The sequence below is a fragment of the Thamnophis elegans genome, chromosome 4, assembly GCF_009769535.1.
Source record: "Thamnophis elegans isolate rThaEle1 chromosome 4, rThaEle1.pri, whole genome shotgun sequence".
In the NCBI taxonomy this organism is placed as follows: domain Eukaryota; kingdom Metazoa; phylum Chordata; class Lepidosauria; order Squamata; family Colubridae; genus Thamnophis; species Thamnophis elegans.
In genome coordinates this window covers 35,297,390-35,318,712 of record NC_045544.1, presented here as the reverse complement: position 1 = coordinate 35,318,712, position 21,323 = coordinate 35,297,390, and the positions used below count along the sequence as shown (strand labels likewise).

General features: G+C 38.9%; 2 protein-coding genes across 2 annotated transcripts; one reads left to right on the top strand and one right to left on the bottom strand.

The window, feature by feature from the left end:
* The first annotated feature begins 806 nt into the window (after positions 1-806).
* ZUP1 (zinc finger containing ubiquitin peptidase 1) lies at positions 807-15,079 on the top strand. The gene is made up of 9 exons (XM_032216725.1): positions 807-940; positions 1,999-2,109; positions 3,615-3,724; positions 4,857-5,025; positions 6,407-6,595; positions 8,481-8,649; positions 10,381-10,532; positions 14,575-14,792; positions 14,909-15,079. The coding sequence occupies exons 1-9, from the start codon at positions 865-867 to the stop codon at positions 14,954-14,956; spliced, it is 1,242 nt and encodes a 413-aa protein (XP_032072616.1). The 5' UTR covers positions 807-864; the 3' UTR covers positions 14,957-15,079.
* A 3,353-nt stretch (positions 15,080-18,432) lies between these two features.
* DHRS1 (dehydrogenase/reductase 1) lies at positions 18,433-20,860 on the bottom strand. Its single transcript, XM_032214837.1, is given in 3 exon segments — positions 18,433-19,774; positions 19,777-20,269; positions 20,272-20,860. Coding segments are annotated over 3 exon segments (993 nt in total). The 5' UTR covers positions 20,563-20,860; the 3' UTR covers positions 18,433-19,565.
* Positions 20,861-21,323: the final 463 nt, after the last annotated feature.

The following is a 21,323-nucleotide window of genomic DNA, read 5'->3' as shown; positions in this document are numbered from 1 at the left end:
TAACGAGTAGATTTCGAGTCCTAGCAACCACATAGACTTTCTCCATAACATTATCCGGCGCCTAATTGTTCTTCCAGGTCTCCCAAAAGTGCACTCATCGCCAGCGTAAACGAGTCCTTCCTCTTCGGCTTCTGGTCGTTGCGGAGTTAAAAATGCAAAAAATTGCCTAACATATATTCCTGGTAATCAATCACCCTTTAAAATACCAGGATTGATTTTTGTCTTAAGCCAACGTAGTGAATGCTACGTTATGAGAACCACTGTTAACTTGAACGTGCCTGCTTAATTCCAACATTTATCTTTGAGGGCTGAGTAGAAAAACTTTGTTGTAGATCCCAAAGGTGCTTTTTCAAGAGGCAACTGGACTTTCTGGTTTTTCTTTGGAGACGTTTCGCTTCTCATCCAAGAAGCAGCTTTTTGAAAAAAGTCCAGTTGCCTTTGAAAAAGCACCTTTGGTACAACCATGAACCGGATGACTGAGAATCTCCATAGACTTTGTTGTAGATGTACAACAAGCTCGTGAACGGGAAACTATAGAAACCAGATAGTGACAGCTCCCACCCAAGACTAGCGGGCTCACAGACCAAGAAGCTACATATATGCGCAAAACAAGTTTTGAGAAACGAATTCCGACGCCAATAGAAGAGTTTTGACGTTGTGTTATTAAGGGGGCTAAACACAGGCGGCAGCACCTATCGCGTAAACGGAGCGCCTGCGCGCGGCGCCTCCGCCTTCCGCTTGCTTCGGCCCAGCGGCGCGCGCGCGAGGTTTTTGCGATTGTTTGGCTTGGTCTTAAAGGGGCGTGGTTATTTGCATTCCGAGAAGGAGGAGCCGCTCAGCGCTCCCCCCACCACCGGCGGGATAATGGACGGGTCCAGGAGAGGTCGGCAGGGAAGTCCGCCTGCCGGTGCTCGCGCTGTTCCTCCGTCTCCCCTTCCTGGTGAGTCAGCGGGGACACCCGCTCTGCCCTCCGTCGTCCTCCGACGCTGCGAGGCTTGGCGGACTGGGAGACCACAGCTGAGTTCCGTTTGCGGTCTCCCATCCGCCAGCGCTCTACGCGGGGGAGGGGGGGCGAAATGCCCGCTCGGTTGTTGCAGAGATGCAAAGGGTTGAGATTGAAATGTTTCCCTGGGGAGTCTCGGTTGGTTTTCTTTTTTTAACTGAGCGCTTGAAGTTTGGTGCATCCTCCTTTTGCGTCTTTCAAATTGCAACCGGATGTTGGCTGCACCTTAATCAAAGCATGCATTAAAATAAGACGGTGGTAGAGGAGGGCTCAGAGAAGCTTCCCTGTTTCCCTCCCCAAATTTATGACCTCAAAGTAGCCATAAGGCTATGCAAAACACCTGCTTACTATTGGGTCTTGACCTTGTATCTTGGCTCCCATTGATTAGTGGGCACACCTGGCATAACTTATGAGACTGTGTAACTGATCTTGGCACTATATTTTCTGAAATTTGTTGAGCTGGTTGCATTGCATATGACACACTCTGCTTCTTTTCCTATAGCAAACAACTTTGTGAGGTAGATTAGCGTAGCCCCAAATCATGGGTGAGTGTTGTGGCTGAGAATAGACTAGGGTTTCCCCACTTCTAGTCACTTTAACTGATATACCCACCTTTATTCTTTATACAACAAAAATCAAGCGTACTGCTCTGTATAGATTAAATCAACTGCAATTAAAAATGCCAAACTTCGGCTGCCAACTGTTTATGGTAAATATCAGTTTGTTTAAGGCCACCATTTTAATTGCCACTACTGTATGTCTTTGAGTAACACAATTGTGAAAAATAAATATGGCTTTTTCACTTGAAGTGCCACTATTCCACACGATAAATCTGTCAAATTTACTGGGCTTCAAAGCTCTCAAACACTAACATTGGCTCTTAATACAAGTTAAGAATTTATGGATTTTGCTTGGAGTTGTTTAATTTCTTTGATTTTTGTAGGAATGGCCAGTAAAATCATCATTTATCTTTTAAATATTTTTTTTCAATGCAGAAAGTGGTCTACCTCTATATGAATGTCCAATATGCCATCTTAGTTGTACCAATTATCCAGTTCTGCAAGAACATGTTGAACTGCACCTGGATGAATGCAGCATTTTAGAAGGTAAAGTAAATGATTCCAAAATAAGACATGTTATCCTTTAAGCATGTTTGCCATGATTTGGAAAGTTTCATCCAACTATGAAAGTTAAAAAGCAGTGTGTTGTAATTGGAAAGATGCCTCAGTGTTATCAGTTGGCTGTTTCTTCTAATATTGTAGAATGAATCTCATAAACACTGAAATACCATGCATATAAGATACTCATTTGTATTCAGAGTAGATAAATAAATGCAACTTAAATAGTTTAAATAATAAAATGTCATCGGCAGTGGAAAAAAGATTTTAAATAATTTATGCGCCTCTACCTCAAAGCTTTTGAATCATTGAGTCAGTTTTTTTCAGTCAAAGGCCATTGAAATAAGGCAATATCCATTTTTAAAATTGTTGTAAATTATTTTGTATACAAGATAAAATCTAATAGGACTGTACGTATGTGATTAGTAGAATTCTAATATTGAAAACTAAAAACAATACTCCTTCCCCCCACATAATCATTGAGAACCACACCTCCCAAGTTTCCATCTGAAATATCCATTTGAGGTTTTCCTGCTTCATCCAGCTGAGTATTACCATATCAGTGTTATAAGAGTTTCATATATTTTCCCTGCATTCTCACATTGTAAATACTACTTTTCTTAAACAGGCAAATATATTTTTAACCTTATGTAAACAAATTGTTCTGTCCAGGAAACAAGTGATGAGTCTTTGTTTCTAAAAAGGATAATTGCATGCTATACTTTACCTTCAGAAATTGTGTAGAATTATTCATTTCAAAACAATCTTACAAACATTCCTTCTGGAATAAGAGAAAGAAGAATATATATGGTTCATTCTCCTTCCTCCTGGCATCCACTGGTGTCCTCCCCACACTGTTGCATTGAAGCTTTCTCATATCTGGAACAGAGTTTCAGAAATGTAAGAGAAAGATAAATTCCTGCATTCTTCCTCTGCTAGTTGGAATGTTGATCCCACTGAGGATGATAATTGAGTATTACTTAGGTTTTAAGAGTTAAGTCCTAGACATGAGGATTATGCACCTTAATAACAAACAAAGCAGTTATGACTAGGAAGAAATACATCCTGCAAGTTAATAACTGTGCTCCAAGTGCAAATTAGTATAATTTACCGATCAAGTAAACCAGTTTGTATATATAAACTATGCAGATGATTTCAGTTTATAATTTCTGTGATACTACATTGATGAGTAGTAACTAGAGTTTGATATAAGCAGCTATATAAATGTTTTAAATAAATACATAAAATTATTTGAATTATATTGATTAGTTCAGCTTTTCATTATGTGTGTATGAATGTAATGTGTATAATTAAGACTTTAATTCTGTGCCTCAGTGAGCATAGGTTAATTCTGTGTAAGTATACATAGAATTATGCTGCAAATTTGAAACTAGATGTTGCCGAAATTATATAATATGTGTAGTTTATTTTAGGATAATTAAATATTCAATATTTTGAAATACATTAAACTTCCATATTTTTTTATTTAATAGGAAGAAACTTGAATGATCTAGAATTGGCGCAGCATCTTCAAAATGAAGAGGATAGACAAAGAAGAACAGAAACTGCAAGGCAAGAAAAGGATGATTTCCAAAAGTTGCAGGTATGATATTAGTCTTTTAAGTTCGTATTCGACAGCCCGTCTGAATAAAGTGAGAAAATACATGTGCAGTAAGTATGAATACCTATCTATTCTTCATAGATAAACAGATTGATCTTTAAAAGCAATTGATTAAGGTACAGGTCTTTTTCATAAAAGAGCCTCCTTATCAAAACTGGTTGAGTCAGTTTCTGGATGGGAGACCATTCAGAGATCTAGCGAATCGTGATGGAAAAAATGCAGGATATAAAATACTACATTAACATGCACTTTTAAAGTTACTACATTACATGGCTGGTTGATTTCTTCACTATTGTTTGTACAACACTCCTTCAATCAGAATAGAGCTGGAAGGGACTTTGGAGGCCTTCTAATCCAACCCCCTGCTCAAGTAGGAGACCCTATGCCATTTCTATCCAGTCTTTTTTAAAAAACTTCCAGTAATGAAGCATCTACAACTTCTGCAGGCAAGCTATTCCACTAGTTTATTGTTCTCACTGATAGGAAGTTTCTCCTTAATTCCAGGTTGCTTCTCTACTTGATTAGTTTCCATCTATTATTTTTTGTCTTGCCTTCTGATGCTTTGGAAAATAAGTTGACCCACTCTTGGTGATAGCCCTTCAAATACTGGAATACTAGTATCATGTCATTCCCTAGTTGTTCTTTTCTCTAGACTGGCCATATCCAATTCCTGCAAACGTTCTTCATATGTTTTTGAGCAATTAATCATCTTAATTGCTCTTCTTTGCACTTTTCCCAAAGTCTCAACATCTTTTTGTAATGTGAGCAAAACTGGATGCAGTATTAAGTTGATCTCTTGATTTATTAATAAAGAGATGGGACAAGACCTTTTCTGCCAAAGCTCTCTATAGAATTCTGATGCACTTTCCAAACATATCTCTCTACAAATAATAATATATTGAAGCCTTATACAGTTGATTTACTATTCTGCAATTCAGTGATAAACGTTCCTAGCTATCTGTAGCCTAATATCTCAAATTGTTTCTAGAAAAACATTCCCAGTCTGATGCGCCCCTGGATTCCATTCAGCACAATCAGTACTAAGGCAGTAGGGAAGCTATGATCCAAGACATCAGCAGTACTCACCCTTAAAAGAATATTTTGTCCACCACAGAGACAATATGGCTTAGATGGCTCTGGAGGGTACAAGCAACAGTCTCTAAAAGCCATGACAAAAGAAGTGGATTTCGGAAGAATGCAACCATCAGAATATCACAGGAGAAAAGCTGATATGTTGGAATCTCTGGCTTTAGGCGTTGATGATGGAAAGACAAAGACTTCAGGTTAGTAAGTTCTTGCTTTAAAACCTGATTCAAATATCTAAAAGGGATTATTTAAATCATCATTCATCATTTAATATTGTGATACTGTGTATTATAGATTCATTTAAGAAATCACCATTTGTTTCCTTGTGCCCTCAAATTAATAAAGTAAGAACATAAAATGTTCTAGAAGTGGTGATTCTTACAAACTATATTAAGGATAGTGTTATCAAAAGTATTAACTCCTTATAGATGTAATTATTGCCTTCAGATAAAATAAAATGTATGCCTTAGTTTTTCATTTGACAGTCATATTTATAGACTTTCTTCCTCTGAAGAAAGAACTCATTTCTCTTTCTAGTTATAGGAACAGTGTCGTTACTGTCAGGTGTATGGTAGGATCATTGTTCGTCTGAAAAGTTATCTTTTATAAATGTGTCCATAACTAAATTGCTGCTGTTAAGTCCTCAAGGCTAGGATGCCATTGACTTTCATTGCCGGCTCCTGATTGGTTAAGATGCGAGCAGCCAGCTGGCGGAAGAATGCAGCCATTCTATTGGTTCAGCGTCTGACAGCTCTAGTATAAAAAGGGCTGTCAGCTGTCAAATGTTGCTGTTTGCTGGTTAGAGGTTTGCCTTACATTGAACTGTGTTACACTGTTAATAAAGGTTGTGTTAACTTCAACCTGCCTTGCCTCAGTTCCTGTCTGCCTCATTCTCCCTACAGAACAGCTGCTTTAATAATGCAATTGTTTCAAATAGACAATTTTCAATCTAAATAAAGATATCCAAAGATGGCATCCATCAGAAAAAAAATTTTTCCCCTTGCCTAGTCTCCTTAATTAGCTACTTTATATGTAGCCATTATTTTATTATAAGGGAATATGTTTGAAGACACACCAATAGGCAATAGCAATAGTGCTTAGACTTATATACTGCTTCATGGCCTAAGTGGGTTACAGAGTCAGCATATTGCCCCCAACAATCTGGGTCCCCATTTTACCAACCTCGGAAGGATGGAAGGCTGAATCAAACTTGAGCCAGTGAGGATCGAACTCCTGGCAGTGAGCGGAATTAGCCTGCAATACTGCATTCTAACCACTGCGCTACCACAGCTCCCTAGTCTGGACCTGAAGTATTGTTCTAAAAGGCTTGTGTTATTTTAGCATTATAAGGTTGCTTAAAATTGTTTGGAGTAGGAGTTGGGTTACAACATTGATGGATACATCTTTGGAAGACCTGAAAGGTCAGGTTGAGAACAGATAATCTAAAGAATCTATGTAGGTGCTAAAAGTAAACACAGTCTTGATGGGCTCATAATCAAGTCATATCTTGTAAAACTGAATAATTGAATAATTTGTAAATTAGGTTAACACAATATTTCTCCATTTTCATCAAACTAGGAATTACTGAAGCATTGTGCCAGTACTATCAGAATGAATGCAAAGATATAAAGCACGTGTGGCTTTCTACAGGAGTGGATCACTTTCACTGTTCTCTTGGAGACAAAGGCTGGGGTTGTGGTTATCGGAATTTTCAAATTCTGTTTTCTTCTCTTTTGAGAAATAACTCCTATAAAGAATGTTTGAAAGGTTTGTACTTTGTTACATAGTTTTCATAGCAATCAAAGCAATCTACTTCAGACTAAATTTGCATAGGGCCCTCTGTGATTTAGTATTCTTTTGATTCTGAGATAGGGAACACTTAATTTTGGTAAATTTCTCATATTCATAAAGGTTTTCCAGGAAGAAATACTTATCATCTCCCAGATCAGACCTGTCAGCATGTAGACATCCACAATTCTGACATGATCTTAGCATACTGTTGTGATGTTACTGTTGAATGTAATTCAGTAATAGCAAGAAACAATACTGTGGGACCTTGGGTCATGTTCTGACCACGACCAAATCGGGTGCCGACCAAAAAATATGCTAAATGTTTCACTCTGTTCACGAACACATCCTCGGGTGGCGATCAAACACAGATGCAGCTATTTTCCTTGCCGTAGCGATTTCCCCTTCCACACCTTTTTTGTGTGTGTGTCCTTGCATGCGCATTCAGTCTTGCTTCCGGTCACAATCAAATCGAGTGCTGACTGAAGTCCTGGAACGGACTGCGGTCGTGACCCAAGGTCCCACTGTACTTAAAAAGAAAGGGAGTCTTTTAAGTTGAAACTTGTTTTATTCAGCTGTATCCAGAGCCTGCAGACACACAACTCTTCTGAAACAATATCCAATTTTAGATTTCCCACATTCCTTTAACAGTGTGAAGATTTTATTTAATATTAAACTTTTATAATATTTTATACTATTGTACTTAACTAATGTAAATGGCCGCTTTGGTTCAGTAGTTAAGGCACCAGGCTAGAAACTAGGAGACTAAATTCTAGTCCTGCCTTAAGCATGAAAGCTGACTGGGTGACCTTGGGCTAGTGACTCTCTCTCAGCCCAACCCACCCCACAGGATTGTTGTGGGGAAAATATGATGTAGTATTATATATGTTTACACTTCAAGTTATTTAAAAAAAATAAAGGCTGAATTTAAAATATCTAAATAATAGTTTCCAAGTACTGCTCCAGTATATAAAGTATTTAAAAAATTAGACATTAATTCAAAATATCAATGATAAAACCCTGTTGGAACAAATTGGGTTTGAAGAACTTTTTAAATGCAAGTAAAGAGATCAGTTCTCTCAGTTCTTTAAAGAGTGTGCATACCAGAGATCATTTTGAACCAAAGGAAAAAAAGAAGAAAACAAAAGACTGATAAGCACCATCATTTTTGCAGCCCTTTTTTCAACTTCTCATTCCCGGATTACCGTTAAGGTAAGCAAGAATTACACTGCCATAAATCTACATATTCTTAGGGATAGCACTTTACTTTCCATTTTTAAAAGGAGAAGACATTATCCCTATAGGCCTTTTCCAGTCTCAGGCCAAGAGAAATTTCTTCTCTTTGATATTATGACTGTTGATGGATATATCTATCAGTCAAAAAGAATTACAGGTAGTTCTCCACTTACAATAGTTCATTTAGTGACTGACTGCAGTTACAACGCCACTGAAAAAATTGATGTATGACCATTTTTCACACTTATGACCATTCTAACATCTTCATGGTCGTGTGATCAAAATTCAAATGCTTGGCAAATGGTTGCAATGTCCCAGGGTTTTGGGACCTTCTGACAAGCAAAGTCAAAGGAGAAGCCAGATTCATTTAGCAACCATGTTACTAATTTAATAACTGCAATAATTCACTTAACAGCTGTGGCAAGAAATGTTGTAAAATGGGGCAAGAGTCACTTAAACAACTGTCTCGCTTAGCAACAGAAATTTTGGGCTCAATTGTGGTTGTAAGTCGAAGACTACCTGTATTTTCCAGACTAAGAACTGACCCATTCCACAATCTCTCAGAACAAAAATATTGTGAATTCAATTTTTCCTTTTGAAAGATTTTAAATGTTATCCTCTTGTTTAGATATTTCATCAGTTCCTTGTATTCCAAAAATACAAACACAAATTGAAGATGCCTGGAAAGAAGGTTTTGATCCCCAAGGAGCTTCTCATTTCAACAGCAGATTACAAGGAACTAAAGCATGGATAGGAGCATGTGAAATTTATTCACTCTTAACTTTTCTAAGGCTAAAGTAAGTGTTGAATACCCAGGAAAGTCTTAGTTCTGAGCCAAATATTTCAATAGTATCCATTACTAAAGATAAGAAAATTTTCTGACATTTTTATTTATTATGAACTGTATATTTTCAGTTCCTTAATAATTGAAGAATAAAAAATAAATAAAAATAATAGTTGAAAACAACAATATTAAAAAAAATAGTATCAGGATAAAAGAGTTTATTATATCTACGCCCTAGCAGTTTCACACAAGGGGATGGTATAAATTCTTAAAATAAGAGAAATCCTTTTGTAAATACAAACTACCAAATGTGAAAATGATCTTAGAAGCCAAGATTAAAGCATTTCCACACTGCTGACACTCAGTCTTCACAGATAATCCAATTGCATTTAATAATTTTCTCATCTCCCTCCAAGAAAATACAGACAACAAGGATTAAAAAATATAGTTCCTTATGAACTGGTGTCGATGCTTCAGTCCATCTCCACCTAGGTGAATAACATAATAAAATAAAAATATGAGAGCCAGCTTGGTGTAGTGGTTAAGATGCTGGTCCAGAATCTAGGAGACTGTGAGTTCTAGTATCACCTTATACATGAAAGCTGGCTGGTGTGACTTAGGGAACTCACTCTTTCTCACCCCAGCCTATGTCACAGGGTTATTGTTGTGGAGAAAATAGGAGAAAGAAGGAGCATTAAGTACTGTATTTTTCGGAGTGTAAGACGCACCTTTCCCCCCCCCCCCCCCAAAAAAGATGAAAATCTGGGTGTGTCTTACACACTGAATACAGCATTTTTGGTCTTCCAAAACCCCACCCACTTCACAAAAATGGATGTGCAGAGGGTTTGGGAGGCCTGCAAAGTGTTCCTGGGGGCTGGGGAGGGCAAAAGCGAGTGAAAAACAGACCGTTTTTTGCTTGTTTTTGTCCCTCCAGCCCCCAGCAGCACTCTAAAAGCCCCCTAAAGGCTATGCATGCCCTCTTTTTTTGGCAAAAAACAGGCCCATTTCTGCAAAAAATGGTCATTCTTTTCTCGTTTTTGCCCTCCCCAGCAGCACTTTGCAGGCCTCTCAAACTCTCTGCATGCCCCATTTTTCACAAAAAAATGAGGCATGCAGAAGGTTTGCGAGGCCTGCAGAATTCAAAAACCTTTTTTTTAAATTTACCTCTTCAAAATCTTGGTGGGTCTTAAATACTGGTGTGCCTTATACTCCGAAAAATACAGTATGTTCACTGCCTTGAATTTATTACAAAGTAAAAAAGGCAGAATAAAACATGTATTAATTATACCTTCTTCTATGCCCATGTTTTCTGCATGGGTCTGGTGAACAACAGTGACCTCAGGCTAACTCTGCACTTGATCCCTCATCCCTGCCAGGCTGAGTGCTTTCTAACATCTCTCCCATCCTGTTTTTCTTCACCTTGAAATAATTTCCTACTAAGTCACTAGGAGACAGGATGAATCAGAATTCTTTCCAAATACAAAAGTGAATTGTCCAGTCTCTACACACAGTTCTATCTTTTAGAGAGAAAAATTAAAACTGGTATGGTTTCGTGTATCTTGCCTGGCAACTAAGCCAGAAATAAATGGGCTCAGCCACTGAATATAGTTGACTTTGTAGAATTACAATGGCATGATTTTTAATCTAAGGGCAGAATCATTATGTGCATAGAATTTTAAAGATGCCAGATGGCATTTATTATCTGGCTATTTATGGAGACATTTTAATTTAATTTAATTTATAGGTGTCAAATTATTGACTTTCATCAGCCTACTGGCTCTTCTGGTACACACCCTCGTTTGTTTGAATGGGTGTTAAACTATTATTCTTCAGGTAAAGATAACAATGGAAAGGTTATGAGTACTTCCAAGCCACCAATTTATCTGCAGCACCAAGGTCAGTAGAACTCTGTCGGGGATTGATTTTTTTGTAAAATATTTCTAAAAACAGTAATTTATTCTCCATAACAATTCTCTTACATGCTATGTGAATCATACTTCATCATGTTAGAAGCAAAGAATCTTGAATATTCAAATTTCAATGTTTTAAAAGTTAATATCTCAAATATTCTTATAGTACTTCATCTAACAACATTGCAGAAGTCGTGAGCAATAGTTCACATTAAATTATATTTGCAGTAAATGGAATTTAATTTTTTTTATCTTCCTTCTCTTTGAACCTGTAGAATAACGTTCAAAGGCTGAGAGCAGTCTTGTCTGAAAATTATTGTGCAATGCTAGAACACCATTTTTTTAAAAAAAATTAAACCTTGTTCCTGAAACAGTTTGTTTTTGTGCATATTATGTTTCATGTGCTGTGTCACCATTAGCATAGTAAAACAGTCTGTTTCTCAGTGCACTTCAAGATGCTCATGATTTCTTACAAAGTTCTTATATTAACTTTTTTTTTATTTTCACTTTACATATTTTATTTCATTTTCTTTTTCTTTTTTATACAATCACTTATATACTGTGCAATTAAAAAAGCAATAAACACAACTTGTCTTCTATTCCATCATGAAAAACCAGTATAACACTTCAATCCTCCATACACCCTTTCTTCTCCCCCTCCAACTTTCCTTCCTCCCCTCCAACATTCCCCTCTTCTACTTCCCCTCCCCCTCAAACATTCCTTTCTCCCCTTCCCTCCATCTCACCCTCCTTACATTCCCCTCTCGTTCCCTCTTAACTCCTCCCTCTTCTTTCCCTCTACTCCTCACTTCGGTGTATTTCTACTATTCATTAATCTATTCAATTTGTATTTTACACTAAAATTAAAAGAAAAGAGAAAAAAAAGGGAAAAGAAAAGAAAAAAAAAAAAGGAAAAAAGAGCAACAGTATACAAGTGCATTCTTATTGTTTTAAAAATTGAGACTATCTCTCCACCCTCCCCCCCTCCCCCCCCCCCCCGTGAACCCCCCTCCCTAGCCCCCTTCCGACTTCCCAGATCCCATTCCCGGCATGACTCTTTATCAAGCACAGTCTGGAGTATATTAAAACCAAATAGATTAAGAATTAAAGGATTAAAAATAAGGGAAAAAAGAAATAAATAAATAAAAAAAAGAACCAAAAAAAAGGAAAAAAAGGGAAAAATCAATAAACTCTCTACATTAAGCTCAGCTTCCCATCATTATTAAAACTTAAGCAATGTGCATCATTCCTAAACTCAATTAATTTATTACTTGCAGGATTTCAAACTATGTTGAAACCAAGTGAGTTAATCAAATAAAATTCTACTGTAGCCAGGACCTTATCTCTTTATCTAGGTATGTGTCCATTTCCAAACCTTTAATTTGTCCCTTTTACCTCCTTCTCTATAAAGCAATTTAGACACCTCAAATATTTCTCACGGTTTCCATTCTAACTCCTCTCATCCTGCCTCTACCCGTGTCCATATATATATTTTATATCATCCGTACTCCTCTTATATTTGCTCCGCCTTCCTTCAAACTCCCTGAATATATCCTTCCAAGCATTATATTCAAATAGCAATAACAATTTCTATAAAAATCACCTTACTTTCTGGCTTCGAATAAGCTCTAATTGAACCTTCACTACCCTCCCGTCTGCACCACCCTTCCCAACTCCATTCAACCTAAGCCGCAATCCAGAAACATCACAATCTCCGCCCTCCTCACCCTAGAGAATAAATCATAAGCAATTTATATAAAAGTTCAAAGTTATCCATCAAGTCATTTTTAAGTCTCATACAGTATATTTTCCGAGGGGATCAGCATTAAGCAAATATTTTGGAAGCAAAACTAAATCCTTGTTCTCTGCTCTTCTGCCCTTCCGGAGGGGGAAAACGATACCTCCCGCCTTGTAGTTGTGTGTTTAATTGTTTCTCTTCTGCTTCTCCTTGTCTTTCTCCATGTCCGGGTGATTCAGGAAGTCCCGCCTTCAGGATCTTGTAGTAGAAATCCCGGGCTTCCCAAACAGAGTTAAGGCGATGTTTCTGGTTATCGAATGTAACCATAATACCAAATGGCACCTCCCATCTGTACTCTATTTGATTATTTCTGAGTTCTTTGGTTAGGAAAGCATAGTCTCTTCTGGATCTTAACATTTGAGATGGTATTTCTTTAAAGACGATCAAATCCTGTCCATCAATTCGCAGCCTGTTATTGTAAAACTTTTGTAGTATCGCGTTTCTGGATTCTTTTGTAGCAAAGTATATAATTATATCTCTCGGAAGCTGTCTCTGTTTTGCTGTCCACGAATTATGGCGGTAAATTTTTTGAATCTGCCAATCAAAGTTAAGTCCCGGACTTCCCACCAAACGACTGAAAGCCTCCGAAAAGGTCTGTTTCAAATTCTCCTGTTCCTTTTCACGCAATCCCCTAACTCTTATTGCAAATACAGTCTTTTTATAATTTGTCATAACAAGTTGTCTCTCTGACTTTTCAATTTCCTGTTGCAACTTTTCAATTTTAAATGTCAGATTAAAATTAGTTTCTTCCAAAAGTTCCAGTTTATCTTCCATTCCTGCAATATAATCTGTCATTACAGTTATAACCTCGATCATATTCTCCTTTGTTTGAGCAATCTTAGCATCAAGTTTATCACATAAATCTGAAACAAATTGCTTCATTTCCGCTCTAAATTCATTAAGAGTTTCAAAAAGAAATTCTTTCGTTAACAAATCTCCAGTAGAGGGCGTAGAAGACAAAGGCTGCGGCTTTATGGCAATTGCTTGCGATGTATTGTTGACGAAACACTTTGGTTGCTTTGACTTAGGAGCCATAATAAAAGAGTAAAACAAACAAACAAAGTCTCTGCTCACCTTGATTTAAAATAAAGTACTTTCAGTAGACTTTTGGCAGTTAGCAAAGAAAAGTCTTCAGGGAAGCGGGGCTAGTTAAGTATATCATATATCAACTGCGAAGGCTATGAAATCGCCATTTTGAAAAACAATTAAACAAAGGAGCCTTTTGTAAAATTGAAGCTGGTATTTTGAATAATAATAAACCAAAGGGTTCTCAGGAATGGTCGCTGCTCGTATAGAATTTAAATAGCTTAGTTTTGTCCTGAGGGGGGGCAACCTGCCTTGAGCTGAAAAAAAAACAGCTGAGAAGATCTGGCTGGAGTAAAAAAAAACCTCAGCTTTGATGTTGAACCTCCTTTCCGTTCACAGCGAAAAACAAAAGGCTGTGAACAACAAAGAGAATTCTAACAACTGAGTTCCTCCCTGCCCCTTCCTTGTCTGAAAGGGGAGATATCTATAGATCTTTTACATATACAAACCAGAACTCTGAGGAGAGCTCCATTGAGCTCCCGACGATGACAGGCTCCTCCCCCGGAAGTCCCCGATTTCTTACAAAGTTCTGAATAGCATATTGTCAGAGTGTGTACAGTGTGATTACTATGTTGAGACAACCAGGAGCAGATTACAGTACAAAGAGATTTTGTCTTTCAAACAGTATGTGTGCGTGTGTGCGCGCACTGAGAGAAAGAGGCCCTCACATGGCCTCCCTTGTATAGACAGCTTCTTAAAGTGGCAGTAACCCTGCTGACTCATTCTCATTTCATCATCTCGGTTTACAGCCTTACAGCAGATGGTCAGCTATTAAATCATCATTACCTTAACACATATGTTCATAGAATTGAAGGACTATTCAATTTAAAATCTGCTTAGTTTGTTTGAGGGATTGATGAAGATCTCTTGAGCAAGGCTGCCTTCCAGTCCTGGCTTCACATTTTCTGAACACTTGTGTAATTATGTTGTAATTTATTACATGTCTGATATGGTATTATTAGCAGCTTTAAACATAATTTGGTGGAAATCATTTCCTGAGAATATTCATGTAAGTGCCTAGTTCCAAAAACAAGCTGTTTAGATAAGCAGCAGTTCAATATGGCTCATTTGCCATATTGGGTTGTAATTCTTGTTTACATGTATACTGTGTATTAATATGTTTGGTTTTTGGCATTGAAACTAGGTCATAGTCGTACTGTTGTTGGAATTGAGGAAAGAAAAAACAAAAGTTTATGTCTACTAATATTTGATCCTGGCTGCCCTTCAGAAGAAATGCAAAAACTCTTAAAAGGCATTGATGGGAACAATCTAAAATTATTTCGAAGACTTCCAGGAGGCTTAAAACATAAGCAATATCAAATAGTGTCTGTGGGTGGTATGCTGACAGAAGAGGAAAAAGTTGTAAGTATTTTAGAACCCAACCACTGGATTAATTTTTATTGAATTAGAATATAATTGTTTCTTTTAATTACTATACTGTACTAACTTACCTATTTTATGTGTCTCCCATTTACAAGGCTCGTAGACAGGCTTCTCAATTCTTCACAGCACAGAAAATTCCTTGAAATAATATCTGAAAAATGAAGGAAATTGAAGGCTGCAGAGGAGATCTGTTTATGCAGATCTGTTTATGTTGAGTAATGTACATAGCAGTTTTTAACATTTTATATAAATATTGAAATACTTAATTATTATGGTTCTTGATTTTTTAAAAATTTACTTGGACTGAACATGGATTTTCAGTTGATATGAATATTAAACTGGTCTCTATTCTCAGTAATCTAGGGGGATGCAAATCTTTTTCTGTAACACTACTATGAGCCCAAATAAAGACTATTCATAACTCTCAGTATCACATCTTAATTTTTAATAGCAGCAGAAACAAAAGTCCTTTAAACTATTATTGCTAACAGGAAGATGTGTTTGAAAATTAACCTAGTAGCAACAGAAATTACATCCTACTTTTCACTGAATATCATGATTATAATGTTCTGTTTCTCCAGATCACAATTCATGTATATCTTAATTAAATATGGGGGAGGGGGTGTTCCTCAAGATTATTTTTCATAAATGTAATAACCATTCAGGATCTCAAACGTAAGAGTCTTAAAGGCTAATAAATTTAAAACTCTTAAAGGAGATTCTGCTATTGAGCTGCTGTTAATGATCTGGAATCCAATACTTTGTATACCTCCCTTCTTTAATGTACAGTACAGTTCACTTTCACGTTTTAGAGAACACATAATTGTGCTTTGTTAACCCTTCAAGGTAATCCAGACAACAAGTACAAATATGAGTGTTAACTCTTTTGTAAGGTTACATTAACAGAACCTTCCAAATCTGAAATTACTTCTCCCCTCTTCTTTTGCTCTCTGGAAAACTAGGAAGGATCCCTTTTGAAACACTTCCCATGCCCTCTCTCCTTCTGTGAGCTGAGACAACTTTTACACACCAGTTTACACACCAACTGCAGCTCTTCTTCCTGACTATTACAGCTTTGAGAAGTGAAGCCTTGTAGTCCTTATGCGAATAATGCAGTAAGGCAGCATTGATGAAAGCTAGGATTCTAGAAGTGTGCAGAGGGGTGGAAAAATTGCTTGGGCATGTAAATATATCAGGCTTCCTATAGTCATGTGATGAAGGACAGGAGCAGAACAGGAAGACTGATTAGATTATAGTTATGTAAAGAAGACAGAAGAAGAAAAATTATTTTGATTGTATGGGTAGTCTCTAATATAGAAGCTATTCTCTTGAAACATTTGAATTCAAATGCAATAAAACTAGTTAGTGCTCCCTTCTTCTAAAATAGGGATGTCAAACTCGATTTCATTGTGGGCAGCATCAAGATTGTGTTTGACCTTGGCGGGAGGGCATGGCCAGCTTGATATCACTCATGTCGGCAGCACCTGTGATGCCCCGAGCACACTGCTGATTGAGCTTCGTTTTCGGCTGGGACGGCTCCTACAACCCTCTGCTAGTGAAAACAGCTCCATTTTCGCTGGCAGAGGCACTGCAGGCTGGTCTCTCGCTATTTACAGGGCGGTGCCATGGGCCAGATCTAAGCATCCCAAGGGCTGGATCCAACCCACGGACTTTGTTTGACACCCCTGTTCTAAAACAAGCCTTGGAATCCTTGCATTGATGCATGTGTGTTGCCTCTATTTCACACAAGCACATATGCCCTGAAGATTGTACTGCATGAACCTGACAAAGTGGTATGTAGTCTGTGAAAGCTAATCCTACAATAATTATCTCAGTTTTCAAGTTATTACGGCATTTTTAGTACTCGCTGAATTTGTGTCATAACTTCTGAGGAGTTATCTCAGTGCTTTGTTTCAGTGGCCTGAGTTCTGATAGTTGTGAAGAGGAAAATAACATTTTTTTTCCCTGCAGGAACAAAAAATATGTTGCAGTAGCAAACAAAAATTATGTTGCAGTAGCAAACAGAAATTATATTGAAAGATACTCATGTTCCTGGACATAGCTTCGGGGCAAATTCTGGGACTAAACAAACATTTTAACTCGAGCTCCTCTTTTCTTAATTTAAAGCTAGCTGAAAGAGCACTATATAGACTACAAGAGGGGAAATGATAAAGACCTTATATTGGAATTCCTTGACTTATGTTATACTCGGCACTTGACTATTAAAATATTAAATTGTGCAATTTTTAGGTGGCTTTGCTTCAACGTGGGTTGGGTTTTGCTTAGAACCTGTCTGGTTGGTTTTATTAAGTAAAAAGTATGGTAATAATTAACTAGTCTACAATCCTATGATTCCTGAGAAAACTAAGTTAGATGTTATAGGATGCATCTATGTAGCTTTCTCTACAGATGAAGGGATATGTCATCAAAATGGGAAATTCTACGCCAAACACTTCTATAGCTTTATTTTTTTTGTAAATAACTCAAGTTTTACTATCAATAATTAGCTTTTTGCAATTAACTAATGGTGATTTTTGTCAATGCTGATGGTGTTCAAGTGGTGCTCCAGATGTTTGAGATTGCACACAACTGTTCTATTTTTATTTGCATCTCTTGTATTTGGAGATTTTTCTCAAGTTCTTATATTCTGTTGTCTCCAGTACTGCCACACCCACTATTGAGACTTTGTCTTTCTTGTTGACAATTGTTAAGTCTGGGGGTTATGTGGCAGGTGCTTTTCTGTTGAATACTAAAGTCCCAGAACACTTTAGCTTCTTCATTTTCTATTATTTTATGGTGCCACATATTTTGTTTACAGTAGGGGTATCAAATTCAAGGAAATAACAAAGGATGGCCCACGATGCTTCTGGCAGTAAAAACTGCCAGAGGCATCGCCCCATGCCCCATTTTGGCCAGCAGAGTGTTGCAGGAGGCTGTCCAGGCCGAAAATGGGATGGGAGGCCTCGCACTCTCCCTCACACCCATTTTGGCCAGCAGGGTGCTGCAGGTGTCCGTCCCATCTCCCCCCACCCCATCCTGACCAGCTCATGGAGAAGTACAATGCTGATCTGGCCATCAAAATCCAGTTTGACAACTCTGGTTTACAGGCAAATGGTAGTACAGATCGTCCAATTCATTGTTCTTGCTACTTTGTCATGCTGCTGTTTGTAGCCAGTTGGTCTGATCTTCTTGCAGCAACTAATAGGGTAGTCCACTGTTTCTTCAGCTTCTTTGCAGTGGTGACATTTGCTTACTGTTGCTGTTTTAATAATTCTGGCTTTTTATGCACTTGTTCTTAAGCTTAGTCTTGTGCAATCATAATTAGTTCTTCTGTCTCTTCAATTTTCCTGCTCTTAGCCCTTGCCATGTCTTACCTGTTTGGCATGCAACTTTATTATTATGGGTCATTCCACAGTCAGCCAGATTTTCAGATTATCGAGCCCTTCCCAAGGATCTAAGATAGGGCAGTGCCTCTACTTACACTTAGGAATATCACCATATTTAAAAAATCAACTTTATCTTGTTTTTCCTGGCCTTCAACTATTCCACTGAATGAAAAGTGCTAAGCAATGAAGAAGTTGTACGTTAATTATTGAAAAAAGCAAGAAAATCAAACAGCTAAGTGGTGCTTTTAAAGTTTTATTGATTTGTGGCCACCACAGGGTGTTCTCAACAGAATACAAAACTTAGCAAGTAAGCACACACACTATGAGAAGGATCACATAAGCTTCCTCAGACCTTTTAGAAACAAACAATGGTTTATTATGAAAAGAACAAGCTTGTCCTTCACTACAAGAACAACTTGCTGCTTTGGAAATTTAGAGATACAGCAAACTGAGCAAAGTGAGAGTTTCTTATATACACACCCCTCCTTATTCGGGATTTTGTTTTATACACCCTTATATGTTTCATAATTGTTTTAGTAAACTTTGTTCTGATATCGCTCTGATACATTTGCTAATATTTGCTGATTTGAGTTCCCTGTATGGCTTAATATAGTTACTGTCTTTAAGGGATTTTCTTTCATCAGGACTAATTCTGCTAATATTTGACTTTGGAATGAACAGAATTTTGGAATCTTTTGAAGGCTGAAAAACATACAGATAAAAGGATTTCCTCCCCCAAGCTTTACCTTGGGACTTTAACAGTCTCCAAGAATCTGACAAAACTGAATGGAAGGGATGAGAGGAGCCCTTCCCCCCCCCCCCAAGTTTTGATTTTTGTTTTAAGTAAGCTTCATAATATCACGTGCATTTCATATTGACAATTATTTTTATGGAAATGAAGACTAGGATACAAACAGACTCTGGCAGGGTATATAAATGTGCTCAACATTGGTAAAAGCAAAACAAAAAAGCATTTTTCCCAGATATTTTGATATCTTTTAACTACAGTATTCTTAGTTGCAAGTAGTTCGGATCACTTTCAAGTACCGGTATGTAAATGATTCTTTGATGAACCCCAAACCTTGCATTTTAGATAGTACAGAAATATTAAGTAACAGCAGTTAGTGCTGTCTCAAAAACATTGAAGCAGAGAGTAAGAAATGATCTCCTAAAGCTTTCATTTCAGAGGGAAATCTTCAAGCAATTCTTCAAAAGAGTTTTTAGAAGGGTAAACCCGCTTCCTGCAAAAACTCACTCTTCCAGATTTTTAATTTACCAGTCTGAGAAGGACCCACCAAAACAATCATTTTTCCCCCCCACAAAAGCTTGATCTTGTAGCCAAACATACTCCTAAGGCCCACACGGATCAGTCTTTTTTAACTGGTTTAAAATCCGCCGGCTGAATGGGAGGGTAAATAGCAAACTTGCTGGAATAAAGAGCAAGGGCCCACTTAGGGAAAGTGATAAAGGGGGGAATGAACCAGAAAAGGAAAGACAGCTTGGGCATCAATTCGGTAAGGATTTCCCGAACCGAAATATAATTATAGACGTCTCGCCCATCCACGTCCTTAATCGGTAGAGGCGGGCAAGATCTGGACTGAGGACCACTTTGCCGCTGTGCCTCATGACATGCGGATCCGATGCCAAGGCCACCACGCATTTCCCGCTCACTTCGGGAGACTCTGCCTTATTGGCCAACCGCTCCGACAGGTTCTTGAATAGTTTCTTGACATCCTCCGCTTGCTCCACGACCAGTTCAGTGCGAACGAGCCCGGGCCAAAGGGACACGGAGGCCACACCGAAAGGGCGCAGCTCGACGCCACAGTCAGCCGCCAGGCGGTCGCAGGCAGCTTTTCCCACCCCGTACGGGACGTCGAACATATACCGCAGCCCACCGGGCGAGGAGATGATGACAATGAGCCCGCGCCCGGCGGGCACCATGAGTCGGGCGGCATGCACCACGCAGAAATAATTGCCTCTCAGGCCGGCGTTGTTGACTGTGTCCCAGAGGGACGGCTCGGTTTCCCAGAACGGCACACCGATCTCTTTGGAGAGGGTGGTCACCGCGGAGAGAAAGCGCTGTTGACCAAAACATCCAGGCGGCCGGCTTGCTCCTGTCGGACGCGCTGGAACAACGCAGCCACGTCTTCCTCTCGAGTAGAGTCGCACACCACCGGCACGCACTTGCCGCCCCGGCTTTGCACCTCCGCCGCCGCTTGCTCCAGAGTTTCCCGGTTTCGGGCCGTAATATAGACGGTGGCGCCCGCTTCCGACAGCTGCAGCGCGACGCCTTTCCCGATGCCCCGCGAGGCGCCGGTCACTACGCAGACGTGCCCTAGCAGAGGCCTGGTCCCTGAGGCCATGGCGGCGGCAGCAGCAGTAATAGCAGCAGCGGCGGAGAGAAAGGCGCAATTGGCTCAGCGGCTGGTGAAAATAGGAGAACCGCGGCGACGACGACGAGGGCTTTTGTGGCGCTTGCTCAACTCCGTGCCATCCGCCGCGAGTCGAAAAGGCGGGGCCTGCCGCTGGTTACATACAGCCCAAGCGCCAGAACAGGTTGACAGCGTCCCGCCGGTTTGACGCAAGAGCTTGTAGTAATGGAGAGGATTAAAGCAACCTGCTCCTTCGAGACTCGCTATCGGGAATAACCCAACAAATACAATACAAGCACAAGCTTTAAGAAAGGTGGCATTTTTTCTTTTCTCTTTCTTTCTCTTCCTTCTTCCCTCCCTCCCTCCCTCCGTCCGTCCGTCTGTCTGTCTGTCTGTCTGTCTTTTGCCTGCATTTCTTCAAACACCCTGGGACGGTTTCAATCCCCCTTCATTTTAGCCCCTCAATAATATTTTATTTTATTTATTGGTTTGATTTGTCAATAGGTATAAGAATAAACATGTGTATGAATGAAATGGATACAAATAAATGGGGCAGTAGGACAGGGAGGGTAGGCACAATGGTTCGCTTAGGCACACCTCTTACTCTTAGGAACAAGGTGAGGTCAACAGTAGACCATTTAAGGTTAAAGTTATGGGGATTTGAAGATGAAACCACAGAGTCAGGCAGTGCATTCCAAGCATTGACCACTCTGTTTCTGAAGTTGTATTTTCTGCAATTAAGTTTGGAGCGG